Here is a 19258-nt window from a genome sequence, read left to right as displayed (position 1 = left end):
ATTGACTTATATTCCTCTACAAATAAAGAATGTAAAAATAAAATATTAAACTGGCTTAAAACTAAGAACTACGCAGAAATAGAAGATTTATTAGTTAAAATCACGTAATATTTCGCCAATTCTTTCCAACTATCTTCTATGCTACAGTTTAATGCTAACACATACACCTCACGCATACGCACACACACACACACACTCCCACACATACACCTCACGCATACACACGCGCGCGCACACACATACACACACACTCACACATACACACACACACACATGTGGCTTCAATTAGTTATTTAGCTCCTTTCTATTTAATAAAATTCAAAGTTCCTGTTACGTTAAATGTAACTTAATTAATTTTTTAGTTAAATTTTTGTTTCTTTTAACCATTGTTTTGTTATTGTTAATTAGCAAACCAGTAAGGAAGAGCGGTATCTCTTGACACAGGTATCTTGTATACTTAAAAAGAGACGCCAACCTGCATATTGTTAAGTTATGAAGTTACTGAATAAATTATTTTTATTTTATTTTTTTTATTTTTTACATAGGCTGCGATATGTATTTTTAAGCTTAGATCTCCGGTTGATGCCTTAATTGTATTAAATGTTGCTGTGTTACCATGTAACGTGGTGTACAAGGTAGTTAACCAGTGAAAGCCTTTAAAAAAGACTCATTAAATACCACGCATCTACCTTTTTATCAGACAAACATTCATTTATTTCTTACAATCTATTTAAACGTAATCTTGGGTAAGGGTTCATACTTTAGTTTGGCCCAGGACTGTCTCATTTCAAAAATAGACAGAAGAATCATACTGTCTTTATTTTCCGCTAGTACTAGTACCCAAAAGAAAAGTATAAGTATAGCTTTGTTGTTACTAAGTGACAAGTTGTGTTTACCAGAGCATATGTATTTTTGTTTCCCTCAGGCCTCGGAGCAGGTCCGCAGCCTGAAGGCGGTGTCGTCGGAGGTGGAGCAGATCCGCGCGCAGCAGAAGGACTTCGCGGAGCTGCGGCGCCGCACGCTGGAGCCGCTCGGCCACAACGTGGCGCACTGCAACAAGATCGGCCAGGCGCTCGTGCGCTCCGCGCTCGCCTCCGTCTCCACGCACCAGCTCGAGAAGGACCTCGAGAAAATGAACGACAAGTGGAACGCGCTCAAGGAGAAGGTGAGGCCAATTGTGCGAGAAATCGTTGGATTCGGGCATTATTCAAACTTTGCTGGTTTTAAGGATTTTTTCATGAGGGTCCTTTCGGGGCTTTGGAAACATTGACAACTTTTGAGCAGAATAAGTTTTTGGCAAAAATTTCATTTTAGGTACAAGCTTTTATCGCTGACTACTATTTTTTCCACAGGCAACATTAGTTGATGAGTATTAACTCATCGAGCCAATTCTAAAAACCCCAAACACAATTAGGTTGCGTTGTTTTATCACAGAGTTCTTATGGCTCATCAGATCAGCTTGATGGTACCATAATATTGCATTGTCACCCGACTTACATATGTATGCAAATTTTCAGCTTCATCGGAAACCGGGTAGTGGGTCAAATTTAACTTGCAAGATTTGTCCTATACATACTAACAGGGCAAGTTAAATAAAAGCTTGTAAAAACCAAAGAAATCTCGCCAGTTTGAGTACACTTACATTTTCTGTGCAGATCACGGCATTACCTACTTGGTCGCAATATATGAAGATGTTGTTGCATGGCATCACTTTGCCTCTCGTAAAAGAGAACGTATGTGCTTCAGAATCCAAATCTTGACCCCCATACTTTTACAGTAACATCAACTATGTAAGCTAAAGCTCATCTGCACGCATAGTTCAATCTTTATTAATATAATTGAATAGATGAACGAGCGCGAGCGCCGCCTGGACGTGGGTCTGCTGCAGTCGGGCAAGTTCGCCGAGGCGCTGGCCGGCCTGGACAAGTGGCTGTCCGACACCGAGGACATGGTGCGCAACCAGAAGCCGCCCTCCGCCGACTACAAGGTCGTCAAGGCGCAGCTGCAGGAGCAGAAGGTATGTCTGTAGTTCATCTAAACCACTTTTTTCCGTAAACATTTTCCAAATGTAATTTTTTTTATTACAACCTGATACAGTGTGAAATATCGCAAGCACTTGTTGTCCTCTAGTTATTGGTGTAGCAAACACTGTTGAATTTAGACATTTCTTCCTAGTCGGGTCGCTTCGGCTCTTCTACACAGCGTGCAAAAGTGCATCCTACCGACTGCGCCAATTACATATTACCAATAACTTTATGTTCTGTAGAGAGGAAGAAAATTATTCTACTTTTGTCGAGGTTTCTTGTGATTTTTTTTATACTACGTCGGTGGCAAACAAGCAAACGGCTCGCCTGATGGTAAGCAGTTGCGGTAGCCTATGGACGCCTGCAACTCCAGAGGTGTTATATGCGCGTAGCCGACCCTAACACCCCGCACCCTCGTTCATATCATAGCAATTTGAATGCGGCAAGGCTCCTTTCATGTATCCAAACTACATATATTGTCTGTTTCCGACACAGTTCCTGAAGAAGATGCTGATGGACCGTCAGAACAGCATGTCGTCGCTGTTCGCGATGGGCAACGAGGTGGCGGCCGGCTGCGACAGCGGCGAGCGCAAGGCCATCGAGAAGCAGCTCAAGGGGCTCATGCAGCGCTTCGACGCGCTCACCGACGGCGCGCAGCAGCGCATGCTCGACCTCGAGCAGGCTATGAAGGTATTTACAAAATTGCGGGATCACTTCTAGATAAATTGACTTTAGGACTGGGGCAGTGGCCTTTTCCAAGAATATTCCTGTGCTCGGCAATGGGAGAAAACAGGTTGGAGATGATGGTAATAAATAATAAACGTTCTGACGACGGATCTGAGCAAATATCAACTATCTTAACTGTCCGGATATAAACTTCTTTCGTTACTTTACAAGTGTATGGTCTGATAATTATGATAATTTAAGTCTTAAAAATCGTTAACAAAACTCAGAGCAATTGGATTTGTTCCTACTGTAATCAATTTTATTTAGACATATAATAATGACTGTAACATTGCAGGTTGCAAAACAATTCCAAGAAGAACTGCAGCCCCTAGTGGAGTGGCTGACCAGCACCGAGCGCAAGGTCAAGGCGTTGGAGCTCGTGCCCACGGACGAAGAGAAGATCCAACTCAAGATCAGGGAGCACAAGGTACGGTGGCACACCTTTGTCAGAATTAAAGTTACAGTGTGCAACTAAATGTAATTTATTGACAAAAATTTCATTTTTGGTACAAGCTTTTATCGCTGACTGTACTTTTCTTCCCACAGGCAACTAATGCTCACCGAGACAATTTTAACAACACCAAACACAATTAGTTTGCGTCGTTTTATTAAAGAGTTCTCATGGCCAGCTCCTGTCTCCATCATCAGATCAGCTCCATGTCATCCGATTTACATATGTATGCAAAATTTCAGCTCAATCGGAAACCGGGAATTGTGTCAAATTTAGCTTTCAAGATTCGACCCACACTAACTAACATTCATACATATCTACGTAATATATTGATTTATGATGACGTTATTGTCCACACATTATTTTGTACCTTGTTTACCGGAAAGCTGATCGCGTACTTGGTTTCAGGCGTTGCACGACGACGTACTATCGAAGCAGGGCGCCTTCCAACAATTGACGGAGACGGCGTCGGCGCTCATGGCGCTCGTCGGCGACGACGAGGCCGCCGCGCTCGCCGACCGCCTGCAGGCCGCTACTGACAGGTACATATAACCTTCCAACAACTGACGGAGACGGCGTCGGCGCTCATGGCGCTCGTCGGCGACGACGAGGCCGCCGCGCTCGCCGACCGCCTGCAGGCCGCTACTGACAGGTACATATAACCTTCCAACAACTGACGGAGACGGCGTCGGCGCTCATGGCGCTCGTCGGCGACGACGAGGCCGCCGCGCTCGCCGACCGCCTGCAGGCCGCTACTGACAGGTACATATAACCTTCCAACAACTGACGGAGACGGCGTCGGCGCTCATGGCGCTCGTCGGCGACGACGAGGCCGCCGCGCTCGCCGACCGCCTGCAGGCCGCTACTGACAGGTACATATAACCTTCCAACAACTGACGGAGACGGCGTCGGCGCTCATGGCGCTCGTCGGCGACGACGAGGCCGCCGCGCTCGCCGACCGCCTGCAGGCCGCTACTGACAGGTACATATAACCTTCCAACAACTGACGGAGACGGCGTCGGCGCTCATGGCGCTCGTCGGCGACGACGAGGCCGCCGCGCTCGCCGACCGCCTGCAGGCCGCTACTGACAGGTACATATAACCTTCCAACAACTGACGGAGACGGCGTCGGCGCTCATGGCGCTCGTCGGCGACGACGAGGCCGCCGCGCTCGCCGACCGCCTGCAGGCCGCTACTGACAGGTACATATAACCTTCCAACAACTGACGGAGACGGCGTCGGCGCTCATGGCGCTCGTCGGCGACGACGAGGCCGCCGCGCTCGCCGACCGCCTGCAGGCCGCTACTGACAGGTACATATAACCTTCCAACAACTCTAACAAGTTCTTAGGAACAACTCACAACTGTATGGGTATACCCATTGTAGTCCAATCTGACCGGAGTTGAGACAAACCATGCGAGCTAAGGATTAAGGTCACTTTCTGAGCCGCCAGACGCACCTACAAGTCAAGTCAACATCAAGTCTCCATCACATATTAATACTCGTTTGTCCACAATACCACTTTTTCAGTATCTGGTTTTCAAAGTCGTCCCTGTATATTATAATCATTGACCGAAGCGTTAGTGAAGGTTTACGTTTTAACTATTTTGTTTTCGTATGTCCGGATATTCTCCTCTACAGGTCAAAATTTATGACCAGATTCTTTGATTAATTAGATTTTTTGTCGATCTAGTATTTGGAATTTTTTCAAAATGTGAAAATTGGCAGAATGTGCTTAAGCGCCAATAGCGTCTATGGCGTTTAAGACCATTCTGAGTTCATAACGATTCAACGAACCAAGTATTTTTCAGTTTTACATTTTCTAAGCTTAACGCGAGGTCTACAGCTCGCAGAGCCACTAGTCAAATAGTCATTAACATTTTTTACTTTTTCCCCAGATACCAAGCCCTGGTGGAGCACAGCCTGAACATCGGCGAGCTGCTGGACAACTCGCGCAAGGGGCTGCGGCACCTGGTGCTCACGTACCAGGACCTGTCGGCCTGGATGGACGGCATGGAGCAGTACCTCGCCAAGAGGAAGGTGCTGCCGGTACACATGGAGAAGCTGCTGCGGCAGATGGACGAGCTGGCCGTGAGTATTGACATGTTCACGTTCAATTTTGAACTTTATGAAGAGATGAATACGACTTAAATTACTTAACCCAATAATTTCGATATTTCTTGAAACTTTGCTGTCGCATTTTGTATTAGCGATTCTTAGAGCGTTAAGAGTTATTTAACTGAATATGCAGGTAAATCAGTGACATCTAAATATACTTTAGTTTTACTAGTTTACAGCAAATTCTCATCTAGCGTTCATGTAGACTCAAGGGCATGAGTGGCAGTATTTTTAACCCCCGACGCAAAAAGGAGTGTTTGTTTGTCTGTGGCATCGTAGCTCTTCAGCGGATGGACCGATTTCGATGCTATTTTCTTACGTGAAAGCGAGTTTCCATGCGGTGGGTCTTAGCTATGATAGAAATCGATCCAGCAGTTTGAGGAGTATCAGCTCTTTGCAAAATTATATAAGGCATTTTTTGGCATAAAGTAGATTTTTTTGGCATATAGCGTAGGGTTTTTTTTATTTAATAGTTAATTATTATTCAACCGTTGCACGTGTGACAGCTGCTATCTATGTACAGTCAAGGTATTAAATATCGAAACTAACAAAGTGCCATAAGTACACACTACTTTAATGTATGGGCAATAAGGTCGTGTATACATATTTTTGGCACTGTCGATATTTAATACCTTGACTGTACAATATTTACTTGTTAATTTTAACATATTGCAAATACTGTAGGCAAAGAGTAAAGTAAGTATATTAGACTGTAGGTTTCAAAATCTGATCGATACTTTGTTCTCCAGGAAAAAACCGAGGAGATAGCCTCGAAACAAGAGGCCGTAGACAGCACCGTGGACTCCGGTCTGGAGCTGATGAAGCACATCTCCGGCGACGAGGCGCTGCAGCTGAAGGACAAGCTGGACGCGCTGCAGCGGCGGTACAACGACCTCACCAGCAAGGGCGCTGACCTGCTGCGGATCGCCTCGGAGACGCTGCCGCTGGTGCAGCAGTTCTTCAATGCTCATAACAGGTCAGTTTTTTGAGCAATGCTTTAATTACTTGCTTCCCATCGATGCGATATCGGGTCAGCAATGATTATCAAAATTAAATTCTAAATATTAAAACTCCAAGGTCGTTTTTTGACTGTCAAATTCAAACATAAAAATACCTGCGACCTTGTTTTTCAGTTCTTTGACATTAGGCTTTTTGATCAAAAACTGTATTTTTTTTTAACCTGAAATAATAACAATAATAAACAAAAAAACATAAGGGCAGAATTTTGCTTATAGCTTTTTATGGTTGAATGCCTAGACGTGTCACGATTTGACGTTTAAAAATAAAAGAAGGTTGGCTTTATGAAATTCCTTTACATATCATCTTCACTCATCGCACCTGATATGTAGTATTTCCGGACGTAATTTGAAGGAAGTCATGTCAACATTTCATTGCAAGTTTGAGAAAACTTCTGTTAAATGTTGTCCCTTTCAAACAAACACAAATGTCAAAAGACATACAAGCAATTATCACTTGCTCGTTAGACTTAACAGGCGTTTATGAATAACGTCGTTTTAGTCTAAGACTCTGTATTTAAAACACATCAATTGCTTAACAGTACATATAAATAGGAAAGGATCAGTGGGAATCTACACTATCCTTTTCTGTATCATAAGTAATTTGCAAAACAGAAACAATTATTTAATTATTGTTTTGGTCGCAGCTTGACGGAATGGATGTCAGGCGCGGAATCGTGCTTACAATCCGTGGAGCCTCGCGAGGAGGACATCCTGCGCCTGGAGGGCGAGCTGCAGGAGTTCCGGCCGCTGCTGGACAGCATCAACCTGCTCGGGCCGCAGCTGTGCCAGATCTCGCCCGGCGAGGGCGCCGCCCACGTGGAGGGCCTCGTCACCCGCGACAACCGCCGCTTCGATGCCATCGCCGAGCAGGTGCAGCGCAAGGCCGAGAGGCTGCTGCTCAGCAAGAAGGTAACGAGAATGTCCTCTAGTTGAGTGATTCTTTTAAAAAATGACACTTTCATTATTTTTGCATTTTTTTATAAATTTGCTTTTTTTCTACTCGGGTCACGAGGTCTTTCAATCCTAATGATACAAAAAATGTCCCAGATTTTTTCTTATTGTGTTACCATTTCCTCATATACTCTGTATGACGGTAACGGAATGGAAAATACGAAAAATTTATGGAAATTTTGAGACACTTTTTCCCTTTTATAAATGAAAAGGGCTCGCGATCCTGGAGGAAATAGCACACGGCGACATTTCCAGCAATTCAGTACCGATTCTGAATTGCGACAACGCGCGATTTCGGGTAAAGGAAGAATTGAATTAATACATGAGTCTAAAAGAAATAGCACACGGCGACATTTCCAGCAATTCAGTATCGATTCTGAATTGCGACAACGCGCGATTTCGGGTAAAGGAAGAATTGAATTAATACATGAGTCTAAAAGAAATAGCACACGGCGACATTTCCAGCAATTCAGTATCGATTCTGAATTGCGACAACGCGCGATATCGGGTAAAGGAAGAATTGAATTAATACATGAGTCTAAAGGAAATAGCACACGGCGACATTTCCAGCAATTCAGTATCGATTCTGAATTGCGACATCGCGCGATTTCGGGTAAAGGTAGAATTGAATTAATACATGAGTCTAAAAGAAATAGCACGGCGACATTTCCAGCAATTCAGTATTGATTCTGAATGCGACAACGCGTGACATCGGGTAAAGGAAGAATTAAATTGGGGGGATTTGACCAGCGACAGTATCATGACTGTATTGCAGCCGTTTTTGCGATTGCATCGCTACTAAATCGCTGCAAAAAAACTAAGTTTGCATAAAAACCACAAATGATAAAGATAGAAGATCGCTTAGGGTTATTTTTAACTTTACCACTCAATGCTTTTTGATAATTTAATGAGTGCTAAAGAGAACGCGTCAAGCGTTAGAAAGGGGCAGAGTTCATGTCTTTTCGCTGATATTTTACAGCTCGTTTATGTTAGAGTACGAGAGATTGAATATTGACCTTCCGCCGGTTTTAAACATAGTGTATTTCCGCAGCGCTCCCTGGAAGTGGTGGGCGACATGGAGGAGCTGCTGGAGTGGCTGCGCACGGTGTTCGCGCAGCTGCGCGGCGCGGAGCCGCCGTCCAGCCAGCCGGCGCTGGTGCGCGCGCAGCTCAAGGCGCAGCGCCCGCTCAACGACGACGTGGCCGCGCAGCGCGTGCGCGTGCGCGACCTGCTCTCGCAGGCCAAGAAGGTACCGTACTCCTTATTACATGGAGGAGCTGCTGGAGTGGCTGCGCACCGTGTTGGAGCCGCCGTCCAGCCAGCCGGCGCTGGTGCGCGCGCAGCTCAAGGCGCAGCGCCCGCTCAACGACGACGTGGCCGCGCAGCGCGTGCGCGTGCGCGACCTGCTCTCGCAGGCCAAGAAGGTACCGTACTCCTTATTACATGGAGGAGCTGCTGGAGTGGCTGCGCACCGTGTTGGAGCCGCCGTCCAGCCAGCCGGCGCTGGTGCGCGCGCAGCTCAAGGCGCAGCGCCCGCTCAACGACGACGTGGCCGCGCAGCGCGTGCGCGTGCGCGACCTGCTCTCGCAGGCCAAGAAGGTACCGTACTCCTTATTACATGGAGGAGCTGCTGGAGTGGCTGCGCACCGTGTTGGAGCCGCCGTCCAGCCAGCCGGCGCTGGTGCGCGCGCAGCTCAAGGCGCAGCGCCCGCTCAACGACGACGTGGCCGCGCAGCGCGTGCGCGTGCGCGACCTGCTCTCGCAGGCCAAGAAGGTACCGTACTCCTTATTACATGGAGGAGCTGCTGGAGTGGCTGCGCACCGTGTTGGAGCCGCCGTCCAGCCAGCCGGCGCTGGTGCGCGCGCAGCTCAAGGCGCAGCGCCCGCTCAACGACGACGTGGCCGCGCAGCGCGTGCGCGTGCGCGACCTGCTCTCGCAGGCCAAGAAGGTACCGTACTCCTTATTACATGGAGGAGCTGCTGGAGTGGCTGCGCACCGTGTTGGAGCCGCCGTCCAGCCAGCCGGCGCTGGTGCGCGCGCAGCTCAAGGCGCAGCGCCCGCTCAACGACGACGTGGCCGCGCAGCGCGTGCGCGTGCGCGACCTGCTCTCGCAGGCCAAGAAGGTACCGTACTCCTTATTACATGGAGGAGCTGCTGGAGTGGCTGCGCACCGTGTTGGAGCCGCCGTCCAGCCAGCCGGCGCTGGTGCGCGCGCAGCTCAAGGCGCAGCGCCCGCTCAACGACGACGTGGCCGCGCAGCGCGTGCGCGTGCGCGACCTGCTCTCGCAGGCCAAGAAGGTACCGTACTCCTTATTACATGGAGGAGCTGCTGGAGTGGCTGCGCACCGTGTTGGAGCCGCCGTCCAGCCAGCCGGCGCTGGTGCGCGCGCAGCTCAAGGCGCAGCGCCCGCTCAACGACGACGTGGCCGCGCAGCGCGTGCGCGTGCGCGACCTGCTCTCGCAGGCCAAGAAGGTACCGTACTCCTTATTACATGGAGGAGCTGCTGGAGTGGCTGCGCACCGTGTTGGAGCCGCCGTCCAGCCAGCCGGCGCTGGTGCGCGCGCAGCTCAAGGCGCAGCGCCCGCTCAACGACGACGTGGCCGCGCAGCGCGTGCGCGTGCGCGACCTGCTCTCGCAGGCCAAGAAGGTACCGTACTCCTTATTACATGGAGGAGCTGCTGGAGTGGCTGCGCACCGTGTTGGAGCCGCCGTCCAGCCAGCCGGCGCTGGTGCGCGCGCAGCTCAAGGCGCAGCGCCCGCTCAACGACGACGTGGCCGCGCAGCGCGTGCGCGTGCGCGACCTGCTCTCGCAGGCCAAGAAGGTACCGTACTCCTTATTACATGGAGGAGCTGCTGGAGTGGCTGCGCACCGTGTTGGAGCCGCCGTCCAGCCAGCCGGCGCTGGTGCGCGCGCAGCTCAAGGCGCAGCGCCCGCTCAACGACGACGTGGCCGCGCAGCGCGTGCGCGTGCGCGACCTGCTCTCGCAGGCCAAGAAGGTACCGTACTCCTTATTACATGGAGGAGCTGCTGGAGTGGCTGCGCACCGTGTTGGAGCCGCCGTCCAGCCAGCCGGCGCTGGTGCGCGCGCAGCTCAAGGCGCAGCGCCCGCTCAACGACGACGTGGCCGCGCAGCGCGTGCGCGTGCGCGACCTGCTCTCGCAGGCCAAGAAGGTACCGTACTCCTTATTACATGGAGGAGCTGCTGGAGTGGCTGCGCACCGTGTTGGAGCCGCCGTCCAGCCAGCCGGCGCTGGTGCGCGCGCAGCTCAAGGCGCAGCGCCCGCTCAACGACGACGTGGCCGCGCAGCGCGTGCGCGTGCGCGACCTGCTCTCGCAGGCCAAGAAGGTACCGTACTCCTTATTACATGGAGGAGCTGCTGGAGTGGCTGCGCACCGTGTTGGAGCCGCCGTCCAGCCAGCCGGCGCTGGTGCGCGCGCAGCTCAAGGCGCAGCGCCCGCTCAACGACGACGTGGCCGCGCAGCGCGTGCGCGTGCGCGACCTGCTCTCGCAGGCCAAGAAGGTACCGTACTCCTTATTACATGGAGGAGCTGCTGGAGTGGCTGCGCACCGTGTTGGAGCCGCCGTCCAGCCAGCCGGCGCTGGTGCGCGCGCAGCTCAAGGCGCAGCGCCCGCTCAACGACGACGTGGCCGCGCAGCGCGTGCGCGTGCGCGACCTGCTCTCGCAGGCCAAGAAGGTACCGTACTCCTTATTACATGGAGGAGCTGCTGGAGTGGCTGCGCACCGTGTTGGAGCCGCCGTCCAGCCAGCCGGCGCTGGTGCGCGCGCAGCTCAAGGCGCAGCGCCCGCTCAACGACGACGTGGCCGCGCAGCGCGTGCGCGTGCGCGACCTGCTCTCGCAGGCCAAGAAGGTACCGTACTCCTTATTACGAGTACCTACCTAATAGGACACACACACACACACACGCTCACATACTCACTGACAAACTTTTTTGTGTATTCTTTCATTATTAGATTACATATTAGACATACTCTTCTCTTACTTATGTTACCTAGTTCTTAATTAACCTTATCATTGGTTGTATGTTGCCGGAGTAACTATTTCTTTATGCAACTACTTTTTTTTAACGGAATCTGGCTGCCACGTGACAGGCATAGCCTAGTGTGGGGCCGCAGGATATCTTAAATGTTCATAAAGTTTTTTCTTTTAAATAAACAATTCATATTCTTAATTACCCTGTATCTACATACAGGCTGTTCCGAAGTATTACATCGTAAATCATTAATTTCTCCGTTAATACTGTGTCGTTTGGAATGAGACTTTGTACATAGGTTAGAAATAACCTAATCGACACGTCCTATTCATCTATGTCCAGAGGTTGTGTCTGTACGTTGTATAATGAGAATAAAATAGTAAAAAATGTTGACATGCCTATTTAATAAAACCTTAGACTCGTAAAAAAATGTTTTTTAGGACGTAATGAAGAGTTGAATTGATTAAGATTTAAGATACATAGTTTTTCTCGTGCTAAATCGTGTTTAGCTATAAATTTAAACGGTTATTGGAAACCGTAGGTGTAGAATGAAGAAAAGAGATTGTAGCCATATTATTTGCATGACTGTTTATTTCATAATCAATAAAATAAAATACTACTACCAATCCTATCACAACTTGATTTTACTAGTGTCACTACTTTCAATGCCACTACTACTACTAATGTTACGAATACTCGTACTCATTGTAATTTCAGCGAGCCTTGGACTGAGGACAAAACCGGGGTAAACTCTAAGATGACAAAGAGACTCGTTGTAACTTTAAAACCGTTGAAACTGACGCTATCTCGGACACAAACTCGTAGTAAATACCCCTATACTCCCCAGACTATATCCTCCTGTTGTAACACTTGAACTCTGTTACTAGGTTCTCCGCGAGTGCCAGTCATCGGAGGAGACGGCCGTGATCCGCGACCGCAGCGAGGAGCTGAAGGAGATGATGGAGGAGGTGGGGCAGCTCAGCGCCGAGCGCCTCGCCGCGCTCGAGCAGGCCTTGCCTCTGGCCGAGCACTTCGCCGACACACATCACGGGTAACACTTGTCTAACCTTCTGTTAGCATTAACATCTGAACGTATGCGAAGAGTTATTGGGATTTCGTTAATTGATTACAAGTCCCTTTAACCTTTTTCTACTAGTCGACGCAATGGTTGAATTTAGATTTCGTATACCAAAAAATAATTGCGCACTTTTTATGTATGGGCCCCCTCCCCACTATAAGATTCATTCCGATGTGCTGTAGTCAACTGTAAAGAAAAAAGACCAATCACTCACATAGAAAAGACTAAACGGACGCGGGGTGCGGGGCGCGCGTTCATGCCTACATTTTTGTCTATGGAGATGCTTACCAATTTTCATGAATTATTTAGGTTTAGTATTATTTTAGATGACGCGTAGAAAAAGTATTATATACAATAATGATACAATCAAGCTTTTCAATCTCGTACCTTACTTAGGCAACTCAGCAAGCTTCGTTGAAAAGCTCTATTATATAGCGATTGTATAAAATCTATTCAGCTTTTTCATCTGTGAACCCTGTTCGATAATAGTTTAATAATCTATTTCACCATAAGACTGAAAGCCAAAAAGTAGTCCCTTTAGAACAATTTTCTTGTTATTTCTTCGGTTAAATGATAGTTGTTTTATGTCATGTGCAGACTGTCGATGTGGTTGGACGACATGGAGAAACAAATCGAGATGCTGGCCATGCCGGCGCTGCGCCCCGAGCAGATCGCGCAGCAGCAGGACAAGAACGAGGTAATCGTGTTCGCCACCTTCAGCAATAATTGAGCTTGCATAACAGTGGGCAGGGGGTAATCGAATACTGTATTATACAGATGCTGCAGCAGTCGATCCTGGGGCACAAGCCGCTGGTGGACAAGCTGGTGAAGACCGGCGAGGCGCTGGTGCGGCTGGTGGGCGAGGAGGACGCCGGCAAGGTGCAGGACGTGGTGGAGGCGGACTGCGAGCGCTACAACGCGCTGCGCGCCGAGCTGCGCGCCCGCCAGCAGGCGCTCGAGCAGGTGCGTGTTGCTGCATGCCTGCAGTCCTCGACAACGCCGGCCTCCGACACGACGGAAGGGAGGAGCCTGAGCGATATCTTACCGAACAAATCATTCTGCCATTTTTTACGGGGGGAAACGTGCATACAGTCGCACTTCTCACTCACTGCATACAAAATCCAATCTGTAATGACGACACAAATACATAGAAAATGACACACGTCAAAGACAAATCTTTTTGTGTACGGACGAGTCACGACATGCACCGCCATAGGTACAGCTGTACCTATGCTTCGGCAGAGGGGAAATAGTATGAATGCCGTCTCCCTTCCCGGTGTTGCTCGAAGTACAGTTAATTAACCATTTGAACCCCCTTTGCGAGATGATTTATTTCTCTGCACCAGTATGATATCACTCTATTGTTCACTCGCACTCATCATTGCTCCGAGCAGCCATTAGGACAAGGTTTAGATAGAAAGAGAACTTGTCATGCGTTAAGGAGCGATAACGTAACTCGGGAGCTTCTACAGTTTTGAAAAACGGTTTTGCTACACAAAATTCTATTCTACATCTCATTCTCCAGTTGAAAATATCCTCTGTCGCTTTCGATAAAAGGATAAACTCGTTCCACCATGTGTTAACTGCTCCATTTATTGTGACAGGCACTGCAAGAGTCATCACAGTTCTCAGACAAGCTGGAGGGTATGCTGCGCGCGCTGGCCGGCACTCAGGACCAGCTGCAACGCGCCGAGCCCGTCTCTGCTCATCCGCCCAAGATTGAGTCAGTATTCGCTTTCCACGTCCACTCTAAACCATAATATTATGTTAAACCTGCTCAATTCTCACTTCCGATCTGGATATTATTTTAAACAGGTACGATCCTTATCTAAGTCCAATCGGCGACGTATTTTTTTTTATTGCATAGCGCAAAACATTTGATGAATACTCCAAGCATTATAAGGCAGAGGGAATATGTTTCCCACATAACTTTGTTTCAAAATGATATGGTTCAATTTTGCATAATTTCTGACAAACTTATAAAGGGTAAAATGTACGAATCCAAATGCGCCTCCACAGAGACCAAATCGAGGAGAACAACGCCTTGATCGAAGACCTGGAGAAGCGTACCGAGGCGTACAACGCGGTGCAGCGCGCCGCCTCCGACGTGATCAGCAAGGCCAACAAGAGCGACCCCGCCGTGCGCGACATCCGCAACAAGCTTGACAAGCTGCACAAGTGAGTGCCACCTTTTCGAATACTCAATGTTCTCATTTATCATTCGTCTGGCTCTAAGCTCCATAGCGATAATGCAAAATTGCCTTCAATAAAAAATAAATAATGATTAAGGCGCAGGACAGGGCTCGGTGCATTATTGAATATAAATAATATAATATGTATTTACAGGATTCTTCTACTTTTTTTTGTAAAATTCGATCATATATATATATATATATATATATATATATATATATATATATATATATATATATATATATGGTCATATGTATAAATATCTGTGCAGTAAAATGGATGAGACTCAGCGAGACCGCTGAGTTTGATTTTAATAATTAATTAAAGATTTTAATAATAATTAAATAAAAAATAAAATTGGTGGCACTATAAATTGACAAACTTTTGCACATTTTTTTAAACATGTACTGAGATTAAGTTTTCTTTATAGGTGAAGGTAGGTCATTCCAGCATTTAGATGCTGAAAAACGAAAACTGCCCTTAAATGAAACTAGTCTGCGTATACGTGGAACGCCTATTGAAGCAATTCTGATGTCATTTGATCGCCATAACAATAAACACTTTAACGTAGGAATAACTCTGTGTTTAGGATATATATTATATTTTTCAATATGTAAACGCCGCCAGTATACGTACCTATATGTGTTATTATTGAAAAAACTACCCCTATGCAACTAAAAATATCACAAAGAGTCACACTTTTCGCCTCGCTTTTAAGCGGTCTTACAAAACGGAGTAGAATTTCTAAACTCACCAGTCCTTGCGTAGTATTCCTCAACATTGAGGACTTTCTCTGTCTGTTTCTGTCTCTGGCGGTGTGGAGAGCCATGTGAACTGTGGAGTCAAGAGCGGTGCGGATCTGGTCAGACCAACGTATTGCATTCCGTCCGCGTCCAGGCCTTTTCCCATCCACTTTGCCGGTCACAATGGGCTTCTCGAGGTAGTCACAGTCTTTTCTTGCAATATGACCGAAATATTCAAGGTCTCTGCGTAGACATTCGGATGACAGCCGCTACGAGATTTTGAGTTCTCGCAATACGGACACGTTAGTCCGAAATGCTGTCCAGGGGATACGGAGCATCCCCCTCCAGCACCACATCTCGAAGACGTCGATGCCTTTGCGATCAGCAGCTTTCAATGTCCAAGTCTCAGCGCCATACGAACCGATCGAGAAGACCAGAGACCGTGCATGTTTGGTTTTTGTTTTTATGGAAATGTAGTTCAAAACTCACACTTGCGGGTTAAAAACTCAGCCAACGCTTAAATCCCCTCTCTTTCAGACTATGGGACGACGTGCAAAAGGCGACGTCGGACCGCGGGCACTCGCTGGACAGCGCGCTGGAGGTGGCACGCAAGTTCTGGCAGCAGCTGGACGCGCTGATGGCCACGCTGGCCGAGCTGGAGGACACGCTCACGGCGCAGCCGCCGCCCGCCGCGCAGCCGCGCGCCATCCAGGCGCAGCAGGTCGCACTGCAGGAGATCCGCCACGAGATCGACCACACCAAGCCGGAGGTCAGTACAGGCTACTCTACACCCGCCGGACAGCGCGCGCAAGTACTGACAGCAGCTGGACGCGCTGATGGCCACGCTGGCCGAGCTGGAGGACACGCTCACGGCGCAGCCGCCGCCCGCCGCGCAGCCGCGCGCCATCCAGGCGCAGCAGGTCGCGCTGCAGGAGATCCGCCACGAGATCGACCACACCAAGCCGGAGGTCAGTACAGGCTACTCTACACCCGCCGGACAGCGTGCGCAAGTACTGACAGCAGCTGGACGCGCTGATGGCAACGCTGGCCGAGCTGGAGCGATAAAATTTGACGAGTGATATTCGATACATATATAAATTGATACCATGTAACTGTATAGCAGCTTTAACACAAGTGGCGTTGTAGGTGGAGAAAGTCCGCAAGACAGGCTCACACCTGATGTCGCTGTGCGGCGAGCCGGACAAGCCCGAGGTGAAGAAGCACATGGAGGACCTGGACAGCGCGTGGGACAACGTCACCGCGCTCTACGCGCGCCGCGAGGAGAACCTCATCGACGCCATGGAGAAGGCCATGGAGTTCCACGACACGCTGCAGGTATGTCAGCAGCCTACATACTCGTACACCTCGTAGAACAACTCTTCTACGAAATAATAATTTCAAATGAACTACCGCATAAATATGACTGTATTCTAGAGGCATCCATTGCCTCTGAGAATTAACAAAAAGGAAGTTATCAGTGTCAGCTTTTCATGCCGTCATTTGTGATGCATAGCTTACCGATGGCGTTAGAAAGGACTTCTAAAGTCGTGGAGCTCAATCTTCAAGTTCTTGTAGTAGTTTTAAATAGTCGCGATATATTTCGGTATTTACTCCTCTCAGAATAATGTTTTTACTTAACTTAATATTTTATATTTCTTTAGAACCTACAAGAATTCCTGGACAAGGCAGAAGACAAGTTCTCCCGCATGGGAGCGCTCGGCTCCGACATCGACGCCGTGAAGAGGCAGATCTCGCAGCTGGCCTCGTTCAAGCAGGAGGTCGACCCGCACATGGTGAAGGTCGAGGCCCTCAACAGGTGACTACTGCAAAATCTTCATGTGAATTACTTATTAAACTTAATGGGTAGCATGATTATTAAGACGTTTTAAATAAATGTAATGTCAATAGTATTTGCTCCGGCATTAATGTGGCGCCGCCCTAGTGTGTGTTGCTTATTTGACAGTTGGTAGCTGCCAAATAGTATGAAGATGTCGTCCCACGAAAGTTCATATTTTTACCACGTCGTCGTGTGGTGTATTTCCCCTACCTTCGCATATTACTAATAAAACATAATCATAATGTTACAAGTTATTGACTAGTAAATTTGAAGGTTTTAGAGGACTTTTGAAAGAATCTTAAAAATCATGCTATTTGTTTTGTTTCACAAAGTATTGAAAGGGTGTGTTCAAATTGGGGCTTGTGGTTAATTAAAAAAATAGTTTTTCAAGGAAACATGCAAAATGCAAGATTCAAATGACTAATTTTATTCTGGTGAAGGGTCACATTTATTGAAGCTCAACTTTTTCTTCCTATAGTTAAGTCCAAGACTGCGTTTATAACACTATTAATATTTGTTAAATGTTTATCGATTTTCCCTGATAGCTTTTCCACATAGCATTACTGTATGTATAGCCCAATAACTGATCCTTGATACATACAGAGGTTATTAAATTGTGTGAAATAACGGAACCTCCTCCAAATGTTAATACTTATTTGTGTATTTTTCTATGCGACCCTTTCCTACGGATTCCTTGACACCGACCTGACAAAAAAAGGAGTTTGATGAGGCAAGAATAAAAAAAGTTTTGTGTGTGCCTGTTTCGTAGACGATAGACTAACAGTAGATAAGTTACAGGACTAGTTGTTTGTGTGTTGCAAGATCATGTATTTCTATTATTTTTGGTATTTAGTCTTGTAATTTTAAATTAGTACTATACATTTATTATTATACTAACATATTCGTTGAATTTTATTCGTATGCAGCCTTTTACGTTTTTCGCAAAGTGTGCTCGTCGCTTCGCTTTTACTTTCTGATGTTATCTTCGTTTCTCCACAATTATGTAGCTTTCGACTTTCTAGATTTTTATGTCGATGATTGAAATGAATGTATTTTTTAATAGTTTTACCATATTAGTACAATAAAACTATGTAAAATACCTCCGTTATTACGAAATTAATACCTAATTTTATTTCGATGGAATTTAAACATTTCAATGTTATCGACATAAAACTTTGCTTAAAATCAAGTTTCGACACATTTATTAAGTTACATAATTGCAACAGGCAAGCTCAGGAGCTGACGGAGCGCACGTCGTCGGAGCAAGCGGCCGCCATCAAGCAGCCGCTGACGGAGGTGAACGCGCGCTGGGCGGCGCTGCTGCGCGGCATGGTGGAGCGCCAGCAGCAGCTGGAGCGCGCGCTGCTGCGCCTGGGCCAGCTGCAGCACGCGCTGCGGGAGCTGCTCGCCTGGATCAACCACACCAGCGACACGCTCGACACGCTCAAGCCGGTTAGTTTAACTCTTATTCGAACTGAAAGCTAACATAAACGAATTCATTTTATGAATGAATGATATGTAGGTACATGCAATGTTATACTTCGTTTTTTAGCATTAGAAATTATTGAAAATTGTATGAGGGTAATTTTTTTTTGTAATTTTAATTTTACCGTTCTGTTTGATTAACCCTTTTCCAGGCGTAGTACGGTTTATCGACCACATAGGCGCCAATAAAATTTCAATTTAAGCATTTTGATTTAAGGTTCAGATTAAATGTTACTTTCGGGAAATGTAACTTGTCTTCAAATGGATTATCAAAGCTGTATTTATTGGAATATATTTGAATTTTTTGGGAAAACCTTGTAGATTGGTGTGTCAAATAGTCAACCGACTGACCGACGAATCTAAAAGGGAAACCTATATTAGACCTATTGAGAATATGTGAGTAATGTGTGTGCAATGTGATCGGCAGGTGGCCGGAGACCCTCAGATCCTGGAGGTGGAGCTGGCCAAGCTGAAGGTGCTGGTGAACGACATCGCGGCGCACCAGGCGTCCGTGGACACGCTCAACGACGCCGGCGCGCAGATCGTGCAGCAGGGTACGGGTATGTGCCTCGCGCTTGCGCAACACTCATTACTACATTGCGGGGACTACTTTCTTGGTAGCTATCAGCTATTCTC

At 47.6% G+C, this 19258-nt stretch overlaps 1 protein-coding gene across 1 annotated transcript in view; it reads left to right on the top strand.

The window, feature by feature from the left end:
* LOC133530438 (microtubule-actin cross-linking factor 1, isoforms 1/2/3/4/5-like) overlaps positions 1-19258 on the top strand; it is a 164446-nt gene that overhangs the window by 116089 nt on the left and 29099 nt on the right. Inside the window, exons 57-76 of the mRNA XM_061868349.1 lie at positions 926-1165; positions 1847-2017; positions 2520-2714; positions 3046-3177; positions 3610-3743; positions 5100-5292; positions 6069-6295; positions 6983-7247; positions 8341-11163; positions 12174-12337; positions 12962-13061; positions 13142-13327; positions 13969-14087; positions 14384-14542; positions 15838-16069; positions 16447-16635; positions 16962-17116; positions 17856-17867; positions 18364-18589; positions 19050-19182. Coding sequence (XP_061724333.1) covers positions 926-1165; positions 1847-2017; positions 2520-2714; positions 3046-3177; positions 3610-3743; positions 5100-5292; positions 6069-6295; positions 6983-7247; positions 8341-11163; positions 12174-12337; positions 12962-13061; positions 13142-13327; positions 13969-14087; positions 14384-14542; positions 15838-16069; positions 16447-16635; positions 16962-17116; positions 17856-17867; positions 18364-18589; positions 19050-19182 — 6055 coding nt within the window. The remainder of the gene's footprint in view (positions 1-925; positions 1166-1846; positions 2018-2519; positions 2715-3045; positions 3178-3609; positions 3744-5099; positions 5293-6068; positions 6296-6982; positions 7248-8340; positions 11164-12173; positions 12338-12961; positions 13062-13141; positions 13328-13968; positions 14088-14383; positions 14543-15837; positions 16070-16446; positions 16636-16961; positions 17117-17855; positions 17868-18363; positions 18590-19049; positions 19183-19258) is intronic.

Source organism: Cydia pomonella, chromosome 22, assembly GCF_033807575.1.
Source record: "Cydia pomonella isolate Wapato2018A chromosome 22, ilCydPomo1, whole genome shotgun sequence".
In the NCBI taxonomy this organism is placed as follows: domain Eukaryota; kingdom Metazoa; phylum Arthropoda; class Insecta; order Lepidoptera; family Tortricidae; genus Cydia; species Cydia pomonella.
This window is presented reverse-complemented; position numbering and strand designations above follow the sequence as displayed.